The following is a 22,104-nucleotide window of genomic DNA, read 5'->3' as shown; positions in this document are numbered from 1 at the left end:
CTTAGTTTAGACAAGCAACGTGGAATGCGTGCTTCTTAATTTTAATTAATCTCAAAATAGTCGTTTATATCGTATTATATTATCAGCACTTGCCATGGGATACATTGTGTGCACTTTTTGTGCAAAGATACGTTATTTCACTTAGAGTGAAAAGTTAGAAGTTCCTTTATGTAATTCGTTTAAATATTAAATTACTAAATGGAACAATTGATTTAACAGAATGTCTATAGTTCCATTTTTGAAATTTTGCCCCAAGTAGATTAGTATCTTTTACTTCTAAGTAGGTTTTAGTTCTAAGATTTACTTTCTTATTTGTTAATTTTAATTTACCTCTTGATTTTAAGTCTCATTGTTGAATGGTGGGGAGATAACGAGGGATTTATTCTTTGTTTTAAGTTATAGTTTTAAACATTACTCATAAGTCTTAATAAGATTGATTCCAAATTTGATTACCATAACCGCAATAATCACGTCTCATATGGAAACACACGCTAATGCAAAACATAATATGCATAAAATTTTGCTATAGTAAATATTGAAATACTTTTGTGAACCACTGTATACAGAAGTATCTATATCCACTTTTAACCAATTTCAGTGATTGAATTCGATATATGTTTGTAACAACTATTTTGAATAATGCTCATTATTCTAAATCGAAGACGAATTAGATAATGTAAAAACAAATCTAAGAAATATTGATTGTATTCTTTACCTGACAATTAAATGAGCCGTTCACGCTTCTTCTTGTTGTGCCTTCTACGATTCCTGTCTAACCATTCCAACTAACCACTCTAAAACTGGCGCTTTTACATTATATCTCAATACGATAGATCGATCGCGGAAAATTATATCGATTATTGATTAGATATCGCGATATATAATTGCGTATTTCGTCGTTTCACCGGCGCTGTAATCTTTAGTTTAAAGATGTGCGCGCATTTCGTACATTGTCTAATTTAAAGCAAAAAATTTAAAAAATAAGTAATATATATCCAGAGAACATATTTATATCAAGTTAAAGCAGTATATCAATAAGGTCTTTGTATGAAGACATTAGAAGTATAAACGTGTTTAGACCTTGAAAAGACAAGTTTTGACTCACTCTACCTGTTACTCATTCCATAAACTATAAACCATGTTACCACTTAAATCAGTCTAATCATCTTTTGCTTTTAAACGCGACCATCTCTTATTTGCTAGAAGAAGATCTTGATATTACGAGCTATTAATAATCGCACCATATTTCTAATCATCAACGAAAATAAAATTGTTCATACAAGAACAAACAGTTTTTAAATAAGATTACGACTTTCAAATAATTACACCTAGAAAATAGGATCATTAGAATGTTAGTTCAAATAATTTACAACAGTAAAGTATGAAAATTAGTAAAAATTTTCTTTTATTAAGAAAAAGGAAATATACAAACACATTATTACGTGTCCTAAACATTTTTTACACGTACAATATGTACAAATTTTTGGCATAGTCGCATAATTTTTCTTTGCGTTTTTTTACACGGAAGGGGGCTTAATTATTCCCGCGTGCAAATAGAATGATGGAAACTCTTAGTAATTTACTCCGGCGGGAAGATTTTGTTCAGTGGCACGCGACTAAACACCTCGTTGCTGAGTTGGGTGAAAACTTGACTGAAAGTTTCCTCGTAGGGGGCCTGGAGTTCCTTGAAAAGCAACTCGGAATTTTCATTGATGAAGTTGTTTAATTGTGGTCCTACAAAAGAAGAAGAAGGCAGGTGAAATATTAAATTATTAAATATGTAATTCGAGGTCACAATATTCAAGTCTTCGAAACTCGTGTAAGATTATAGAAATTTTCAATCACAACAGCATCACATCAGTCTAGGTTATATTTTTGTTAGTTTATTAGGTTAATTATTCCATTTCTTTAATCATCTTAAATGTATTCTTTTCCATAAAATGTAATCCAGACCTAACCTCATTTAACCATAATGTTATCATAGATAAGATGTCATCTGATACAAATTTTATTTTAATATTACCATCCTATAATAAAATTATCACACTGTTACGTTTAATCGCTGCAAACGGTAATTTTTCTTACTTTTTATATAAAATATTGAATTTCATTCGTGATAGCATTAACCTAATTTTGTTTTATGACAATCATAGAGGTAATAACTGTCATTAATTAATAATTCTGTATGGTCTGTCATACTTTGTATAATCTAACTTAGAACTGAATAAATCTAATAAATAATGCATCATAGCATCGATAAGATGGAAGAAGATATTTATGTTAGAATTTCCATGTAATCATGACTGACTTAGGAAAAGATCAACTGTAAAGGTGAACGTCGTACATAATCATAAATTTATAAGTCTATGCACACGACGTATTATTCTTCTTTCATTCGAAACGGTGACCTCGTAAGATAAATAAGATCATATTTCTATTTTTGTGAGTAGCATAACAAGTATCATTATTGTAATCTGGTCATAAACAATGATTCTAATGAATGGTTTTCCTATAATTTTATACAAAATTGTGAGTCACGATGCATTGGAAATGTAAATACTACATTAGAAGTCTTCTATAGTATTATTAGTAGATTATCAAATTGAATGTATTTATGAAAAATGTATTATTCGAATTATGAATGATTGAAGTAGAAAACTTATACCAAAGAAATCCAAATGGAAATTATTTGGAAAACTATGTAGCTTTTATTTCACTAAAAGTCCCTAGAAACTCATCGTTGTAAGTTATAAAATTTCTCTGACAAATTCACAAATTAGTCAAATTGATCGGTAGCTGTAATATTAATACGCAAAAATGTATAAAAAATTCGGCTTTTAGTTAATATTTGATAAATGAAACAAATTTCTGCTTGGATTGTGATAAATATTCCTGCTTAAAAGTTGAAATTTGTATAGACATGCACAGTAATTAGTACGTTTCTTCTTCGTAAAGGTTGATTAATATGCGCTAATAAATAAGGATTGCTGCTATTGTATGGTGATTTTTGATAAATACCTAGTATCTTGTCACCATTGAAGAGGTTGTCGAACTGCAAGTTGATTCGAGCAGGATTGAATTTCACTCCGTATTTCTTGATTTTCAAGTAAGTCTCTCCGTTCTTTTCATATTTCTCGCAGGATATTTCGTTATGCGATTTCAAGTCATCTAAATATTTGCATAAAAATATTGATTGAAAAAACATTATTCATTATTTATATTTATCATTTAAACGCAATAGATATAGATTTCTATAAATACAGGAAGAAATACAAATCCTAAAAAACGGAGAAAAGAGAAGAAAATATGAATAAAAGGAATTACAGCTTTGCAAAGATGGGAATAGACGAAAAATCAATTTTTATATTTTTGAAATGAATTGATATCGAAGAGATGGATTTCTAAAGAAGCGAAGAAGAAGAGGTCGTGAGGAATTTGAAAACGTTATTTATCATCTACAACGTTAAGTTTTTTAAATTATAAGATGTAAGTAGATAATATATCAGCAAAAATATATTTACACATGGTGATGTTTGATCTTCCAGATCCTTTGACAGGCAAGAGTAACACTTTTCCTTCGATCTTGTAATCGGCGACGAAGTCTACTTGAGGATTGATCGAATCGGACGTCAATAAACATCCATTATCCACATTTAAGCTAAAAAACGAGCGTTATCGTTAACCATCGCCTTGTATCGAATTGTAAGTTACATGTCAACATTGTATTTTTCCTCAATGCGTATAACGTTTTTTTTCTTTATTTACTGACTATTTTGTAATTTATGGAAAAATATTTTATCTCGTTTAAAAGATTATGCGTTTATTATCATTTACGATGTAAAGTAACTTCGATACACGTTTTGTGCAATATCTGATAGAACAATCTACCGAATTATATTTTGACGCGTTCTTGAATTTTTCTAGGTTTTCTACTTTCAATATCATTAAGTCTGCATATGCTCTCATCAATTTAGAATAAATCCTTTTATTGGTTCGATCTTTTCGAGTTCAAGTTTGATTTTAACGAACAGGACACAACTTTCAATTTCTACCAAGCGTTTCTTTCTCTTTTTCCTTGTTACTTTATTGTGCATCGGACCGGTTCTGCCCATATTTGGCCGATTCTCATAATCCTAGCACATGATACATTTCTTTCCTTAAATTATTATGCAACCGTTTTATTGTGTTTACTTATTTTTATTCGATTAAACTTGTTTACCAAACAGTCAATGCAATTCACCATAATATTATACGTAGTAAAATTTTTTAATTATGAACCGACTAACGTAATTTCTAATAACCAATCATATTAAACGTACTTATTCTGCTAAACGTCACGAAAAAAAGTTCGTTCGCAGTAAAATATTTTCTAATTCTCGGAAAGCAATTAATTGTCCAATTATTAAATATCAAATAAAGCAAGCCTTTTTTCAACTTACTGATGATTGTAGATCTTAATACCCTTCGTAAGGCCATGTAACTTAATATTCTTATATTCCTGCTTCAAAGTAACCGATCCTTGTGTTCCTCCGATACTCACGCTGTCCACGGCCAATGGTTCAATCGGCAAAATCCTTAAACTCTTCAAGCCTGCAGAAGAAAATCATCTTTAATTTCGATTCACTCTACGATATTTAACTTTCTTTTTTATTTTTATTGAAAAATGTTTCAAACACTTGACTTAATGAACGATTATACGATCGTATAATATGACAAAGAACCAGATATATAGCACAGCATTCTTTTAACTGTTTTAAAAACCTAACGTAATAAATAAAATTAGGTTTAGACATAAGCAACATAATTTGGCCACAAAGGATAGAAACGAAGTTCGTCCAGGCAGAATTAATAAATTCTTTTAATCGCATGATCTCTCTAGATAGTCAATCGACCGGTCACTAGAAACGATTATATAAAAGTTCTTCCTGTTGCAATTGCAGCCAATGAAAAGCACAGTTGCCGCATTTTTCACTTTATCTAAAAAGAAATAAAACTCGAATAGATGTATATTTTAGTTGGCAAGATTAATAACGTGTACTTCGCTCTGAACATTTTCCGCGTGTAATCATTTTTATTCTTCTTTTACATATTTGCATAAATACGTAAGGTTTATAGTTTAATTGTCAAACGTCAAAGTCCAAGCAAATCTTCACAACTGTTCACTGAAATTATTAAACCCTGTGTCTTTGTTTAACTGAAATTAACGATATCGAAGTTCGAGAACTTTCAGAAAATTGTTAGCAAAAACAGTCAAAATGAAAATATCAAAATTATTAATTTATATGGATAAGATCTTTATATAATAATTGTTCCAATATTAACCGTTCGTATGAGAATGAAAAAGGGTGCGTTAAAATTATTTTATATTTTGAGAATTATGTTTGAAATTATGTTAAGCACTCAATGTTTTGGGTCTTATGAACGAGAGTATGTACACAGGTGAACACGTGTGTGAATTTTGATTGGGGATCCAGAAAGCGAAGGGAGTCAACTTGAGTCAAGGAGAACCTCTATAAATTGCCACACGTGATTATATCGGAGAAACTAATGCCAGTTTCAAGGAAACGCAGCGTGCATTGCTCTTGTGAAATCAACAAGGAATTGTGCACAACGTTTACCGATGCATCGAAAATTGTGACAAAAATGAAAAGTAGCAAAGGGGTTAAAGTCTGTTTCAATCGATTCTCTGTCTAATTTGAATCCGTGGAAGATATTTTTCTTCAGGTTTCTTTGGACAAACTTGCAAATGTGAGAAATGGTTGTTCAATGATACAGGTTTCTCTCCTGCGTTCCTATGAAAAGTTTTAGCCTCTAGTGAAACCTGTAGAAAACTAAATATCAAATACTAATTGTACTATTTATAAACAAAGACATATTTATTATTAATACTTTCAAAGGTAAGAACAAAAATTTAATAACCAATTCTAATGTTGCCATCTTAATTGTGAAACTAGCAGAAAAAATTAACTATTTGATGCTGATATTTGTAATTAACAATTTAAATAACATTTATAGTTAATAATTTTCTCCAAAAGGAATGAAAACTTAGCCTATGATGTTGCACTTCCGAAAATTTAAGATTGAAGATATCGTGCATGGAGGGAGATAGTAAAAATATCAATGAAAAATGATTGTCTGCTAATAACATTCATAATATATAATTTCTTTAAAGAAGGGGATGAAAATTTAATAATTCATTTATGATATTACTAGTTCGACTTAAAGAAGAAAATAGAAAAAGAAATGGAAGAACAGATACTATCCTTTCAATGAAAATTGCGTTGGATTAGGAGACCACGATCGGTCAGGTGAAATGGTTGCATAATTGTGCAAATAATAAATATTCAGCGTAAACCTTATGCTCTCGGTAATGACGATAATTATTTGAGTGGTTGGTTCGTCTTTCAGAGGATTCAGTAATACAGTAGACGATATATCTATTCCATATATATTTCTATTAACCAAATTGGTTTTTGCGGCAGAAAGTGAAATTAATTCGATGCATAATGTTTGACGCAAATATACCACATTCCTTGCTAATGATCAGATAGCATATACGTAAGAATATTTTACAAATACTCCTAATAAGGAATAAAAGATCCTTATATTGTCGTAAGAGTTTCTATACAGAAAAAAGCAATACAGGATGGATACAGATCAAAATAGAGATCAATTTTCAAATTTTTTGATAAGGAAAAGAGGGCAATCCTTACCTCCAGCCAATGAAGTCACAACATCTGTAACAGCCGCGTCCAGGCATTTGGTAAGCTGTTCTGCTGGCAATGATCTGCTACATACCTTCCAATTGCTTGCTATAAGAATTAACGAAAAACAAACAAATGAATGATACATACTGAGACTGATAATGAGGGAAAAAATGTCGCATGCAACAGTTACGTAAACAGTTACTGCATTGCAGTGGATCCAATAAAGTGCAACACCAGTTACGAAGCCGATTTGAAGCTCGGAGTTGACTTTCTCTTTCAGACCGTGATCATGTCTCCATGATCTGTAATGATTTTTCGATTGGAAATCTGAAATGTTTTGTCCAGATACAATAATTTCATTGTTTGCTCGTGGCACAAATTTCTTTTTCATCGACACTGAGTTCAATATTGACATCTCTTTGGATCCACTCAATGATTCATACGTTTCTACATACATGATATTTGATTTTTTTTTAGTTAAAGTATTAATAAGAGTTAGAAAATTAGTTTTTTACTTTAAAGTGTTTCATTGTATCTTATATTAAATTTTTAATGGTTATAGTAAATTTCATTGTTATTACATGTTCGTTGAGGATAGATCAAATGGAGTTTGTTCGAATACAGAAGAATAGCTAAAATGTTTGAATTATTTTACAGCGATTTTCTTTCTTTGTACTTTGGGAATCGTTCTAAGCCAAGGACGTGTAGCAGAGTGTGTAGCAGAGTGTCGTAAGTTAAGAGTTGTCAGCCAAACGTTGTAACAACAAACAAAGAGTCGTGAGTGAAAAATACTGAAGCTACTTACGCAGATCGGTGGCGATGGCCATGGTCAGTGACATGACCACGATGAGCAACTTGATTATCGCCATATTTCCCGTGAAAATTTCTATTAGATTGGTTAAAGAAGTGGTTCACGATGGTCTTCTCCGGATTGAAAATTACTTCGGACAGTTGAGTGTGAACTGAAGGAAACAGTCATTGATGCAGTCTATTTAAGCAGCAGGATCGCCCCACTACTACTTGGCTGATCAAGTACGCGTGCCTCTTCTCTCGAAATTATGCAAAAACGAAAAAAGCCATTAAAACAATACCTAAGGATATACAAAGTTGTTGCGACACATAAGCTCTAAATGTTCAATATGATTCGTTGTTGTTGTTATCGGAAATTCCATTCCACGATAGAAAATCTTCAATCTAAATCACTACAGTACCTACAACTCTATTTATCCGATGCAGTCGATGGACAAGATGTGGACAATTGTATTTACAATTGTAATTAATTTTCACGTAATTGAAGAAAACAGAAAAATTAATTGAAATGTATAAACAATTGAGCCAAACACTTATTCATACAAGCAGTATATCGCGTGTCCTGACATCGGATAGTAGAGGTCCAGGAACACATTCGATAAATCGGGCTTTGTGATGACAGTTCGAATAAATGGAGTTCTGCCATATTTATCTACGTGCCTTCATTCAGTAACTGGAACTGTTGTCAGTGGTCTATGTGGACTGGAACATTTTTCCTTTTTTCTTTTTCTTTGTCGTTCAGATTTAAGGTACAGAATCTTAATCTTAGATTCCATTATTAAATCTTCTCACTTTCCTTTTTGTTCTTACTTCTTTCTTTGCTTTCCTATTTTTCTATTAACAATCTGCAAACAGGTGTTTTAATAATTTAGCTTTAGAGATTCTTTTTTGTTTATACGTGACAATACACGTTTTTCGTTTTCCAAAAACAACTCTGATTTTACTAACTTTCTTGTCCTTTCTCTTCTGAGCTTCCCTTCTTTCTTTGTCCCCTCTTGTTTTTTCAGATTTATAATGTAAATCGTGATTCTTTGTTTCCTTTTACGTTTTCTCTCTATTCTATCTGTTTTTAATTTTGTCTTTCTTCTTTCAATTGTTTCTGTGTTCACATAGAGATGTCGGTGTAGATGATTTGTAGAGATGGAATGTCGGTTGTGAGTGCAGTTGCTGTTTTATCCGCTCGTTGAAAGCGTTCACTTTAAAAGTAAAAGTATTTTGCATATGCAGGTTTGTCCCTTATCGATATTCCTCGTTCCTTCTTTGCGATGAGAGGAACAACCTACTCCTCTAGAAATTCTCTTGACAGATTTTATGGTTCAATTACTCTACGATGCTCTCTTGAATTTATTGATTATAGGTAATTGAATAGGTATCATGTTTAAGTACATATTTACAACTAATGATATATTCATTTCGAATTACTCAGAATGGAACTTATTAGAATTTCACAGAAATCTTTGGTAGGATACAGATATTTGATAGGAAGCTGATAACTCTGTGTTAATTATCTGCATGATATATTGATGACATTATAAGCTCATATTTAAGTGCCGTAATTTTCATATTTATTTGCAATTTCAATAAGCCACATCATTTAGCATCGATTTTACATGCAGAATATATTACATCTAGTTAGAAACAAGTTCATTTCGATTTGAGTTTAAACAATCATAAAAAGTTGTTTATTTACTAGAATGCTATCTTACCACTGATCGATAACCATTTTTATCATTATCATCAGCAAACCTTTTTAAGTTAATAAAATATCAAAAAGTCGCAGGCAATCATGGTTTACAAAAACTTTTGCAATATTTTTGATCTCAGTTCTCCAGCGCGATAAAAGTCTTATATGGAGCGTCGACGCACTCGGTGGACGTTAAAATTTTCCTTTCATCTGCATCTCGAATAGAAAACTCGAGGAAAAAGTCTCGCGGATGGCTGAGACGGAATTGCTCGAAGTGAACAGCGGCCATTTAGAGGCAACAAAGGGAACGACAAAGGGATTCTGAAAAGCTCGCATCGCTATTAACAGCCATCCTGTACGCCTGCCATCGAATCAGAAGAAAACAACCGTATGCAACTATGTTGATCTGAAAAAGAGCAATATTTGGCGACAAACATAGTCAGAAATGTATTTGTTAAATATTGTAAATCTTTTAACATTTTGAAAGATTCAGGTTATCGTTACAAATTACTCTGAATTAGCTATAGGTTTGGTAATTCAGTTAGATAAAAAGTATTTTCAATAGCGAGACACATTAAAGAGTATATGTGAAAATCAATAATGAGATACCTAAGTACCTTCTAAAACTTCTAAAAATAGTAAAGAGAATTTCTGTTCGAAGTTCAAGAGATGGGTAGATATTAATTGAATTTTAATATCTTTTTTTCTTAGGCAATCCTAATTTCTCGTTCGAAAGTTCATATAAACCAAAATTAAATCATAGATTATTTCTTCGCTACTTAACTCTACTGTATTCTTCTCCTAAGAAGATAATTTTTTGATCCAATGATAAAATCATTCCCCGCTACTTATTCTTTACGCTTTTACATTATTAATCTCCTCTTTTTGCGATGAAATTGTCGACTTTGTTAATATTCACGTGACATTGGCTAGATATTGTTAACCAAGACCTATATCGATAACATTCGCTCTATCGTTCGATCTTTCAACGAAGTGAACGCGTTCGTAAAATACGTCCTTGATAAGATGTGGATGATCGATTAAAAATGCACATGATTTCCTCAAAGACAACTAAGGTTACGCGTTCACGGTCGTCGAGGTTCACTGCTTCGAGGTTTACAGCTTCGAGGTTCACTGATCTCGGAGCCGGCACAATTTTCGCTCGAGAGCAAGTTTTTACTTCCGTTGAATACGAAATGTATGAAACATTTAATACATTTAATCAGTAATCATTAAACTACTTTAACTGTTTGTTACTACTGACTGATATTACTGACTTATCCGACTATAAGACTATGATCTATTTAATGGGAAGATATCTAGAATTTCATCCAGTGACTTTCTAATTCGACAGAAATATCTAAAAATATTGAAACTAGAAGGACTTGCTTCGCCTGTTAGATATTGTCATGGCCAATTTAATGTTTGCTTATGTCGAGGAATAAGTAATTTCCGTGTAGCGATAATATCTAATAATATTTTGAAGGCTTTGACGTTCATCCATTAAAAAAAAAAAAAAAAAAACGAGCAAAAAGGATAAAGATTATAATAGCAGCACATAAAGTACGTTACTGACATCAGCAATTAGTAACGCTATAAATTGTAAATTTTGAGCGATGCTTAGCATGTTCGATTGCTTGTTCAAATAACGACAGAGCCGACAAAGAACTGAACGACTGCTAATTAGCTAAGGCAGATTTTTATGGAATTTATAATTCGTCAAGACAGACGAATGCATTCATAAGTTTTTACGATTGTTTTCTTCTCTTTCGTTTTTACGAATCTTGATTAGATTCGACTATTTCATGACGTTTAAAAAGAAACGTTAAATTGCCATTTTGGTTTCGTAATTTCCAATGCAATTTTATCTCAAGATTTCTGCGAGTTAAAAGTGTCGAAGATCTAAAACTATGGTTCTATCTAAAATTTTAATTGTTTTCATTTCTTCCAGAAACACATTAATAATGATTGTATTGTAACGAAAGTGTAAATAATTTTCCGAGAAAGCGCATTTTTAGTTTCTTTGTTAAGTCAGGTACAGGAAATTCGACGGATGTGTCTTGCGTAATAACACAAGGGAATAATAATATAATAACAATAATGCAAGGGAATAGTAGAATATATTTTATGAATAAATTATACGATATAAACGTGAATGACGTGATTCGGCGCATTGATGTACTTCTGTATGTTAAACGAACTACGTCGCAATCTCTTCTACCTTTATTCTACCGATTAACATTTTGTTTCGTGTCGTCGATTGTCAGCATATAGTATCATAATAATCAATGTTTATAATGAATTTACATTCGTCTCGAACCATTAGATTAGATCATGAAACTTGTAGCCATTTACATGAATATGAAAAGTCAACTGCTTTAGAATGAAGCGGTTAAAGTGAGAAAAGATCGATGAAAAACGAGAAAGACGATAGATAATTGGTATGCGTAATCGTAACCAATTTGCTGAAAAGAAATCTGCAATTTAGAAATACAATTGTGATTTACTCGAGTACAGTTGTTATGCAATAATAATGTCTTCGTTACTTTTATAATGCACACTCTTTGTGCATTTAAAAGAAAAAAAAAAGGAAACGAGCAAAGAACAAACATGTTCTGAAAAAAAGACGGATATTTGATTTTTCACTATATATATTCGCTATTTCTTTAATGATTGTTTTTTAGATATTCACGAGACAAAAAGGAGACGCAGTAGAGATAACAACATTCCGTGAGAAATACGATATCTGGTTTAATATTATGTATATTCATTATTTCTCTAATGTATACCGTTTCCATGTTAAAAAGAGGGGAAGAACTAGGAAACTTTTGAAAGGAGAATATCTTTAATTTAGTATTTCCAATTGATAAAATTTTTAACGCCATCAACGATCAATTTATTTTACTTCGGTCATAGCTCTCTTTCTTCATCAATGTCAATGTTTGTGGCTCTGTGACCCTGAATCTTCATTTAAAAATGTCTACTTATGAATAAAATCCTAAGTTTTGTCATCCCATCTCCTAATTAGCTTGTATGTTTTCATTAACGAAAATAACCACGAGTACTATAATTATTCGCATATAAATAATCGCGAAAAGATTAATTTGTTATGAATGGGAGGGTAGTATTAAACGATTAAAAAATTATGAATAATTTTAAGAAGAATAGAAGGACGACTTTAGATGGTGAAGAAGTAATTTCTGATTTAAAAAAGTTAGAAAGATTTACGTGATATCATTTGAATAGTATACTTTAAAAGGAGCAGCAAATGATTACTGAAATGGACAAGAAACAGATAAAATCAAACATTTTTTTACAATTTTTTTTTACGTTTGAGAGTGCTTTTTACATTATGAAAAATTTATACGAGATATAAACAATTTTTTTCAGACACAAAATATCTTCAATAATGAATACCCACAAGGGCAATGAATCTCAAGTGCACTTCTCGTTTCGTGTTTTGCTGCCGTTTAACGAGACAAAATGATCGTTAAAGTCATGATGTCGTCAATCACGAGAAACTACTGTTGATATAAAATGACGAACTTTTTTCATCCACGTTCTTGCTGCATTAAATGAATTAATTATTGGCTACGTCTTCTCCTTCTTCCGCTTGTGATTTCTGTCCAATTGTGTGTAATTATTACATGCATCAATTTGTATTTAGAAAACCGTGGCACCAAAAATTCGTATTTCTAAGGCTTTAAAGTTGAAAATTTGTTATGTAATTGCAAATTAGATAATTTTCGATATAAACTTAAAATGGATTGTAAAATTCAAGATTTTAAATTTTTAACTTTCCAATATCATCGATTTAAATTTTTAAATATAGTTAAAGTTCGAAACTTTTAATAGTAGATAATGAACTGTAAAATTAATCGTTCGATATACGATAAAACGCATACCATCTTCGTTCGCCAGTTCCTAAACTTGGAACCTTCATTTAGAAGCGAAATTTTCACGATCAATATAGACTGATTGTGTATTACGTACACATGCATGGAATTACTAATTATTGAACTTCGCTTCGTAAACACAGCCCGAAGTATAGTCTCTTTTCTTCTATCGGCTCTTGGGATAAGCACGCGATTATTTCTCAACTTCTTTGTCCGTTGAGAAATCGAGAAACCAGTTCCATGTGTAAGAAATATTTTTCCTCGATGGCGTTAATCTTTCGGTGAAATCGATATTTAATGAGTCTAGCAATGCTCGTCAGGTTCAATGTTCTTTGAACGAATATTTAATTACTTCCGTCGTCATTCAGATCTTCTGTCATTATTACTCACTGTATCATTGTGTTTTATTATACATAAATTCCGAGAAAATATTTTATTTCATTCAATTTTTACATAATGTCAAATTAGAATATCTAAACAATTAAAAAAAGAATTGTTTACAAGACTTTCTCGATTTTATGGGTTGCGCGTATACTGTGACAAAAATATATTTAAGTTTCTAGAATCTAAGTGACTCCGCTTGTGAGTAATTAAAATGCCACATAGATTTTGTAATCGCTTGCAGTTGCATGTTACTTAATTATGCAGTAATCAAGGAAGAAAATTGTACGCCGGGTTAAAAAATTTTCGATTTTTTGCTTGATCCAGTAACCTTGTAAACAGCTATAATTCTCATAAATTGAAACATTCTTTGCAATTTTACAATCCATAAATATCGAAGCTGTTCACCTTTCAAATCGGACCTTGTAACTTCCAATTCATTAAATATCCCTTATTTATCTTCTTTTTCCATATTCTAATTTCCACGAGAATTTGTGAATGATAAGGAACTATATCCTTTAAGTTTCTATGACTAATTCAACAAATTAAAAGCTTGTAAAACTTTCGTCAATTTGTACGGGAATATATATTTATCATGGAGACAGCATCTTGGAAACAGAATGAAGGACGCGAGAGGTGTATCCATCGGCTACATTCGTAAGTCGTTGTAATTGCGTGTTCATAATTTACAGAATGATTCTGTCTAATCTTCTTCCTTTAAATTCCTGAGGTTCTATTTTTATTTATAAAAATATGAATTTACATAAAAATTCTCAATCCAATAATATATAATACGTATCTTATGTAGATTATTAAATAAATAAAATTTTATTGGTCTGTTTTAAAGCATGTGGGCAACAGTAAAATAATATTACAAATAAATATTATTAGAATTGTATATGTGCTGTAGAGTTGTAGAATAAAAATCTGACGATAAATGTTCTATAATTCCATCGTTTGTTCATTGAAAAATTTGTCAAATGATCTTACTTAATCGCATTAATAAATGCTTCATGGTTACGCATCTTTTATTCAGTAGAAATTTGCATCTGGCAAACTTGAATTTGTCAAAGATTGCCGACTCATCATGGTCGCAAAAGAGATTTGATTTATGAGATTTTATGTTCTTGTGCGAGATCACGTAGTCCATCATGCATGTACTATATTCTATATTATACTTCTCTTGTCGAGGCTAATGTTTCATTCAACTACGATCGCATTACTAAACACTGAATCATACTGAAAGCCATGGATTCTGAAAAATACTCTTTTCCGAGGACATTAACGTGATCATACCGTTGTACTAGTTTCCGATGAAAGTATGTGACAGAATTTTATTGTTTTACATTCGAAAATTTATAGTAGCTGAAAAAATAGAGCAAAGTAAATGAAACTATTTCTTTAGAAATCCTTGTGGTAATGATAAAAAATGTAAATGACTAAACCGGAGTTAATTATCAGAACTTTCATTTACTTTGTCTCCTCTTAGAGATATAGCTTTATTCAATTAAAATATTAATAAAAATAAAATTAGTTTTAATTAAGGCAATCGTTTTTGGTACTTAAGGGCTAAACTGTTCAAGGGAGGTCTTATTTTCGTGATGCCAAGATCTATGGCATGGCCGGTTAGAGGACAGGTCTGACATCGCTTCTTCTTGTTATTTGCGTTACAATTACCCTTTTCTTGACGAACGATGTATCTAGGGAAATAGTGGATTCGTTTTCGTTGTATCGTGGCACAAGCTGGCATTGTTACGACTAAGTCCTTCTTGTGTATCCTTCTTGCTGGTTCAGGAAACAGTCTGTCATTTAGTAGACACTGCTCTAAAGAACCAGAAGATTTAGACGACGCTAAAGTATGACTGGATCCATGGGTGTCAAAATAGTTTTGTTCACGAAATATCTCCAATTCTCTCATTTCTCTATCAGAGAGGTATTTCCTACTAGTTTCATCTGGTAGTTTGTTTGTACAGACTGTGTCTTGATACTTTTCTGTATCAATGTAAGTATCCCTTTCTAGTATAGGTTTGGAATGTTCTAACTTATCCTTCTGACAACACTGGCATGCTGTACCAGGTATTATCTTTTTACCCTTAGTTGCTACTTTTGAACTAGATTTAGACTTTTTTATATCAGGTACAGATGTTTTAGAGGTAAGAGTTCTTTTTACTACTACTTTTGGCTTCAAGTGTTTCTTTAAAGATACTTGAACTCCTGTGCTACATTTCTCTATATCTTCAGCTGCAGAACCTGAATATTCTTCACTGGTTTCTGATTTTGTAGGGACAGATTTTGCTAAGTGATAGCTAGTTTCTGATTTTTTATCATGAGCTTTCAACTGATGTGTGGAATCAGCTTTATATATATCCTTCTTGGCCATGAGATCATGATAATGTGGTGATCTGTAACATGTCTCTGGACAGTCTCCTCCTCCTGCTTGCAAAAGAGAAACTCTGCTTCTGACATTGCGTAAGAATTGAGATCTAGGTGCATAATCTATTTTCTGGACTCTCCTCAATGTTTCACAACTAATAGGTGACGATAATGCTGACTTCTCACAAGTATCTTCTATCGTTATAGCAGGAGAAAAGGTATGACTCTTGCATCTTTTATTGGGAGAACGTGGTTTATACTGTGTCCTTGTGGGTCTTAGTTGTGCTTTTTTAATTTCAGGGTTACAGTAACACTCTTTGACAGGTTTTCTGTGAATGTTTCCCAAGCAATGCTGATTTTCAGAGTGTTTTTTTGAAGATATTAATATCCTCTTTGCTGTTGATGTATTAGGCATTGATGCAGGTGTCTGTTTAGGGCTATTACAGAAATAATCTGATCGCAAGACTTCACTAACTCCACTAGAATCATTTCTCAATTTCCATGATCTGCTGTCTTTCTTATAAGACACACTTGATGCATTTGTCTTGCCAACATGATTTTTAAAATTATCTCTGAATGTCCTACATTGAAAAATCAGATTATGAAAATCAAATTATATAAGTTTATACCGGATTATCATATAAAATATAATATGCGAAATACTTACAAATTTTCAGAATGTAATTTCTTAATTTCGTCTTTAACTTTTTTAGAACTCTTATCTACTTGAGTTAATAAATGCCTGCTTTGTTTACGTAAATTCTCTATACGCTCATTTAAGCTTTCACCCATATGATTACATGTTTATTTATTAATTAAGTGCAGATCTTTTAATCGATATATTCAAGGATTTCCTATGAAGGATTTATGATTCATTTTATATTTGGTAAAGTTTATAACATTCTTGGAGATGAATTAATAAACAATAACAAATTAAGAAGAATCGAGTATTATGATTAGAATTTCGTGATTACGTTCAAGTCCTTCTCTAGACCATTAATTATCTATCTTTACATTTTTAATTTCTCAAAATTATGAACAGTACGCTCTCGTTTTGACTTCAAGATATCACAAACAAAATGTTTATTTTTATTTTATCAATTGAAGTTTACCGAGCGTCCACTGTAAACAGAGTGACGCAACCAGGCTTGCCATGATAATAAATACCATTTTTTCTTTCCACATTTCTTTCAAATTAAGTAGAAACTATTTAATATTTCACACATATCGCACATATTGAAGGATGGAAATCTTCTTACATTATATAATAAAGAACGTGTCCCAAATATATTTTTTGGAGTTAATTTTATCTGTTTCAGAGATGTGATTGAATTTTGGAGATAGTGCTTTAATGTAGCCATGTTGGAGCGAAGCATAGGACGCGGCGTACGTTACAATGTGTCGTCGTTCGACAAGTATTATCTAATTTAATTAGCCGTCTCGTGTTTTTTGTCGATGTCTCGTCCGGATATTAGTTTACGTTTTCACATGTACGAAATATGAAACTAAAGACGTAATAATTGAATTGTTGGTTCGTCGCTCACGACGAGATATTATAGGTTATAAACGTTCGCATGTTTTAATTGAAAACGCGCGTACCTTTCGAGTCTATTCGCGGTAAAATGGATTTCTCCGGAAACAACACGATCCACGGTGCGCTCCCGCAATTTTCGGAATTAACGTCTCGATCGAGCACGGTTTCCACATCGAAATTCACCAGCAGTGATAATACTCAAACAGAGCAAACCACTGTTTATACAACCGCTGCTGGCCTGAATCAAACAAAACAAAGTTTATTGGTAAGATTTATCATTGTTTCATCTTCGTTTATAGCTTTCTTAATTAATTATGTATTTCTTTGAAGGTGAATTCAGCGAACAAGTATGCAGCACCGATATTAGCATGGCCAGATCCAAATACTTTGATGCAACTTTGCGAGAAGCAAGGCATTCAAACAATTAACATTCCTAATTACAATCAAAATAACACAATACTCAGTGTCCAATCGAATAGTTTACCAGTAAGGATTATACCTAACGTGTACTTGCCATCAACATCACAATCGGACGTTATAAAACAGGAGTTGGATACAAGGACTGAAAATGAAAAACAAACATCTACAATGGTACAGAGTTTTTCTTTTAGCCAATTAGGATGTCTATTGAGAGATTTATATAATTCTATGTAATGAAATATTAATATTGCAGCAAGATTCGCAAGTCCAACTTCAGCAACAAAGTGCCATGGCAGAGTATTTTCAAAAGTTGCAAGCTACTACTCTTCCATTAACATTGCAGCAATTGATTAAACTCCAAACGGAGCAGGTGAAAAAAGAAAAGACTGAAGAGGAGAAAGTGGAGCACACACAGAATAATATTCTCAACATTCCTAGTGTTCCAGTATTTAGAAATACACAAAATGGAAATAACACCTTTATAAATTCAGATCAATTGATAGTGTCCATAAATCCTAATGACCTAAATATTCAAGTAGAAAATCAGCAGGAAACTGAGAATGCAGTACAGGCTGTTAAGGTTGAACAGCAAATACAAACTGACTCGCCAAAAACCGAGAAAAAGATGAAATTCCGGGCGAAAACAGGAGAAATAAAAATCAGTGTTGCTTTGGATGGTTCGACACTTTACTGTTGTCCAGAATGTAATTTAGCATTTCCGGATAAAACAGAAATTGAACAACATATACAAGCTCATATACAAGTATGTGTTAAAGTGTTCTAGTATTTCTGATCATGAAAATAAATGTAGTATACCAATGTCAACTTCTTTTTATAGGAACGCAAGTATCAATGCAAAGAATGTGGCGCCATGTTAAAACGGAAGGAGCATCTCGATCAACACATGCGTGGCCATTCAGACGAGAGGCCATTTAAGTGTCCAGTGTGCCACAAAGCGTTTAAAAGAAACGAACATCTAACGAGGCATTACGTTATTCATTCTGGTGATAAGAATTTCTTGTGTTCAGTATGTCAGAAAGCCTTCTCTAGGAAGGATCATCTGAACAAACACACTCAAACGCACCTAGGAATTAGGAGGAACCGAACGAAGAAGGATTCGTTCTTCGTGGAGCAAAAGGAGTCTTTTGAAAAAGCTACTGAGGTTTCCACAACGCCTAAACAAGAAGTGAGCTTTGTTTTAAAAGATGGGAGCTTTATGAAGCAAGAGCCTAATTTTCTGCAATATATACAGAATCTTCAAAAGGATCAAAATCTGATCCACACATTCTCCTCGTTTAAGGAGCAAGCAACGACCGTACTGCAGCAACAGGCAGTAAACATGAACGAGATTCTGCCTCAGAATACAAGGTACTTAATGCCGTCTTAGTCGTAAATGAGCTCGTCTAAATCCAAAGCAATAAAGGCTGTTCACGTGGGAGCGTCGGAGTTAGCACAAAATAGAAAATTGGTTAGGCATATGTTAGGAATTGAAAACGTATTCTAGAATTTGAATTGTAAAACCTTTTGAGAAGGCAGCACTACGAAACAGAGGTGCAATTACCAAATGAATATTCATCAGTGGTAGATTGTAAATTTTCATAAAAATCGGCGGTGATCGGGTCATTGAACTGTAACTAGATTAAATAACTGGATGAACTTGAGACGTTCATTCATTTTTTTTACTCTTATGAACAGTACCTTATGTTTCCACTTTTAGTGGGTACATTATGAACCATAAATAAGTTCCGTTATTTGCATGAAATAATAACACTTAACAATAGTCTACCATAAAGCCTGAATGAGTCTAATAATAAGTTTAAACAAATTAAATAAAAAGAAATACGACGTTAATTTAAAAAGAAATGAGCAACCTATGTAAGAGCACACTAACAGTCTTATTTAAATTAGTTTTAAAGCAAATAGTTTGTTTACTGATTCTAGTCTACGATCACATATGAAAGCCGAACGTAGGTCACTGAACTTGAATTTTTTATTGTGACGCAATAGAAAATCTCTTTTTAGTTTTTTCTTTTAATGAAGTCGAGTTTTGTGTATATGTTTATGACCTAGAATGGAGTACGTTTAAACGATAATTATCAATTAGTAGCATCGAAATTGCCAATCTGTCGTTAGGTTAATTTCGAAGCGAGTATCAATAGCAGGAAATAACATACTGCCAATAAATATGGTTATAAAAGTTTGTAGAATAATTGTGTATATAAGTGCTATACAAATTTTACCTGAAGAAGACTCAGTAGGTACATATGTTGTTTGATCTCTGATTCGTCCGTGTTCATCTTTAACAAATATATATATGCATATATATTTTACATAAACATTCATCACTATAATTCACCTTTTATTTTTCTCTCTACTTTCTCATGCATGAATTGGACAAACAGATATTTTTTATACATATAAATATTTACCTACCTTTCAGTAAAAAATATCATTACCATATGATTATTTTTTATTCTTTCCTTTTACAGATGGATCTTTTTAAGGCAAAAGCAATAGGACTTTTTAATTGAAAGTGTTTTTACTTTTAATTTAAAGAATATAACTTTATCTTCTAGGAATTTTTTTTAGTAATGTAGCCTATATCTCGCGTCGTAATTATGTATCACTTTTTACAAAAGTTTAAGAAGTGATTTAGAGGAAAGGAAGATTACTTTGCTCAATATTTCAAGATTTTTTGTTTTCTTGTACCAAAGAATATGTATCCCTTGATTAGTGCTCTCGAATGAAAGCAATATATTATTGTTTAAGTAACAATGTTTGATAGACTTTTTCTTATGTTTTTATTTTAGATTCGGAGAAGTTCCCATTAATTTTGACTCACTCGCGACTCATTTTTACTGAAACTCACACCATTATCCATGAAAGAGTTTAGCCACATTCATTTCATACAGAACAAATTTCCAAAAAAAAAAACGTGTTTGTTGCACGATGGATCTTTTATATTTATTCGATTATCTTTTAACTATGTAATAAAAAGGATATGATAAAAAATTGCTCAAGAATAATTTTGGAATGGAAGCGGTAAATTGTCGAAAAATTAAAGTGAATGAAGTTTTACGAAACCAATTTTAATTCGTCTTTCAACTTTGACAAAAAGAACATTTTTATAATGGGACAGTCTTTTAATAATATAATAAAATAGTTTAACTATAAATGCTATATCTTTTCCATTATTTGTTAGATAAATTTCAAATATATTTTGATCTAGTTTTTTTCTGACATTGACTAGTTTTTTGACAATTTACTAAACTATCTATGGTGGAACATGCTTTCAAATATTTCCATATGCTGTAGATTTTGGAATATGTGATTACAATTTAATTATGACTAACACCTTTGAAATGTCTGCTAGATACACATGAGATTAGAGTGAGTAACTGCGGATGGCGCTAAAGATAAGACTAATACCCCGTTGTAATAGAACCAAAGATGTTCGTGAGAATAGCAGTATTTTGTATCTTCCTCCTAAACTTCTTTCACCTTCCTGTTTTACTTAGCCCTGGATAGTAAATAGTCAAATATTCTTCTAAATTCTGATTCATTTTTACCTACGATACAGTGATAAATAATATAATTCGTTAAAAAAAAGGAATAATGCGCTGTCCAAAATCTATCAATATAACTCACTGTCCTGGGTTACGAAAACAGCGCTAATCTTTCCATTAAAGTTAATGAAATAGTACGTAAGTTTTCGATGTCCACGTTTGTGGCCATTTTTCGTGGACATCGCACGTAAGATGATACAATAACGAAGTATTTTAAGATAGATACGCGTTTGCGGCAAGGTGTTACTCTTCGATCTATTGTTATGTATAGTAATACGATGATTGCCAAAAAAAAAAAAAAAAGAAAGAAGATGAATGAAGAAAAAGTAACACATGTATTTTTCAGACCAAGATATTTTTGAATAAAATACGTGTAAAGAAAATGTTTACTTGTATTATCTGCGATAGAATTTCATTTATCTGAACTTTCCATTTATTGGAATGATATTTTTATATCAAGTAATTCAATTCCTATTCGACAGGGATTGAAGTTTAGTTTAATCTAATTTCAATTCTGTAAGTTAAAGATTAATGTAAGAATAAATTATATACGTGTAACACTTTTATATTATATATAATAAATTTTATACTATATACAATGTATCTTAACATGTTTTACATTATATGCAATAAATTGACAATATTTTAAATTATATATAATATTCCAATAGTCAATTCTTACTTGAATAGCTACTAAATAACAATCACGAGACAGAAGATTTAGGATTGAATC

General features: G+C 31.7%; 3 protein-coding genes across 7 annotated transcripts; 1 reads left to right on the top strand and 2 right to left on the bottom strand.

Annotated features, from left to right (window-relative positions):
• Window positions 1–1,380: 1,380 nt before the first annotated feature.
• Window positions 1,381–7,680, bottom strand: JHBP-1 (take-out-like carrier protein). Its single transcript, XM_069128268.1, has 6 exons — window positions 7,513–7,680; window positions 6,714–6,812; window positions 4,440–4,590; window positions 3,522–3,658; window positions 3,019–3,168; window positions 1,381–1,734 (listed from the first exon to the last, which is right to left on the bottom strand). Exons 1-6 carry the CDS (start codon window positions 7,574–7,576, stop codon window positions 1,580–1,582), a joined length of 756 nt encoding a protein of 251 aa, XP_068984369.1. The 5' UTR covers window positions 7,577–7,680; the 3' UTR covers window positions 1,381–1,579.
• Window positions 7,681–13,987: 6,307 nt separating this feature from the next.
• LOC138187455 (uncharacterized) lies at window positions 13,988–17,118 on the bottom strand. The gene is made up of 2 exons (XM_069128261.1): window positions 16,519–17,118; window positions 13,988–16,432 (listed from the first exon to the last, which is right to left on the bottom strand). The coding sequence occupies exons 1-2, from the start codon at window positions 16,641–16,643 to the stop codon at window positions 15,019–15,021; spliced, it is 1,539 nt and encodes a 512-aa protein (XP_068984362.1). The 5' UTR covers window positions 16,644–17,118; the 3' UTR covers window positions 13,988–15,018.
• Window positions 17,119–17,215: 97 nt separating this feature from the next.
• On the top strand, window positions 17,216–21,681 carry LOC138187456 (zinc finger protein 713). 5 transcript variants are annotated; one of them, XM_069128265.1, is made up of 6 exons: window positions 17,216–17,650; window positions 17,716–17,976; window positions 18,059–18,568; window positions 18,644–18,991; window positions 19,058–19,173; window positions 20,616–21,681. In XM_069128265.1, the coding sequence occupies exons 1-6, from the start codon at window positions 17,474–17,476 to the stop codon at window positions 20,665–20,667; spliced, it is 1,464 nt and encodes a 487-aa protein (XP_068984366.1). In that variant the 5' UTR covers window positions 17,216–17,473; the 3' UTR covers window positions 20,668–21,681. The 5 variants fall into 5 exon arrangements, with proteins under 5 accessions (XP_068984366.1, XP_068984367.1, XP_068984363.1 ...); XM_069128266.1 differs by having other exon boundaries at window positions 17,217–17,650; window positions 21,179–21,681; XM_069128262.1 differs by having other exon boundaries at window positions 17,218–17,650; window positions 18,644–19,173.
• Window positions 21,682–22,104: the final 423 nt, after the last annotated feature.

The sequence above is a fragment of the Bombus flavifrons genome, chromosome 15, assembly GCF_040668555.2.
Source record: "Bombus flavifrons isolate JBK064 chromosome 15, iyBomFlav1_principal, whole genome shotgun sequence".
NCBI classification, from domain to species: Eukaryota; Metazoa; Arthropoda; class Insecta; order Hymenoptera; family Apidae; genus Bombus; species Bombus flavifrons.
The sequence above is the reverse complement of the archived record's forward strand: the minus strand, read 5'-3'. Positions and strand labels throughout refer to the sequence as shown.

What these genes read in the sequence shown, in the direction of transcription:
- JHBP-1 (XM_069128268.1), bottom strand. Translation starts at nt 7,576, where the DNA reads ATGGCGATAATCAAGTTGCTCATCGTGGTCATGTCACTGACCATGGCC. An exon ending in TGTGACTTCATTGGCTGGAG is followed by an intron (nt 4,591 to 6,713) that starts GTAAGGATTGCC and finishes TTTCTTCTGCAG; the next exon opens with GCTTGAAGAGTTTAAGGATT. An exon ending in AAGATCAAACATCACCATGT is followed by an intron (nt 3,169 to 3,521) that starts GTAAATATATTT and finishes GCAAATATTTAG; the next exon opens with ATGACTTGAAATCGCATAAC.
- LOC138187455 (XM_069128261.1), bottom strand. Translation starts at nt 16,643, where the DNA reads ATGGGTGAAAGCTTAAATGAGCGTATAGAGAATTTACGTAAACAAAGC. An exon ending in AAATTACATTCTGAAAATTT is followed by an intron (nt 16,433 to 16,518) that starts GTAAGTATTTCG and finishes TTTTCAATGTAG; the next exon opens with GACATTCAGAGATAATTTTA.
- LOC138187456 (XM_069128262.1), top strand. Translation starts at nt 17,474, where the DNA reads ATGGATTTCTCCGGAAACAACACGATCCACGGTGCGCTCCCGCAATTT. An exon ending in AAAAACAAACATCTACAATG is followed by an intron (nt 17,977 to 18,058) that starts GTACAGAGTTTT and finishes TTAATATTGCAG; the next exon opens with CAAGATTCGCAAGTCCAACT. An exon ending in ATATACAAGCTCATATACAA is followed by an intron (nt 18,569 to 18,643) that starts GTATGTGTTAAA and finishes TTCTTTTTATAG; the next exon opens with GAACGCAAGTATCAATGCAA.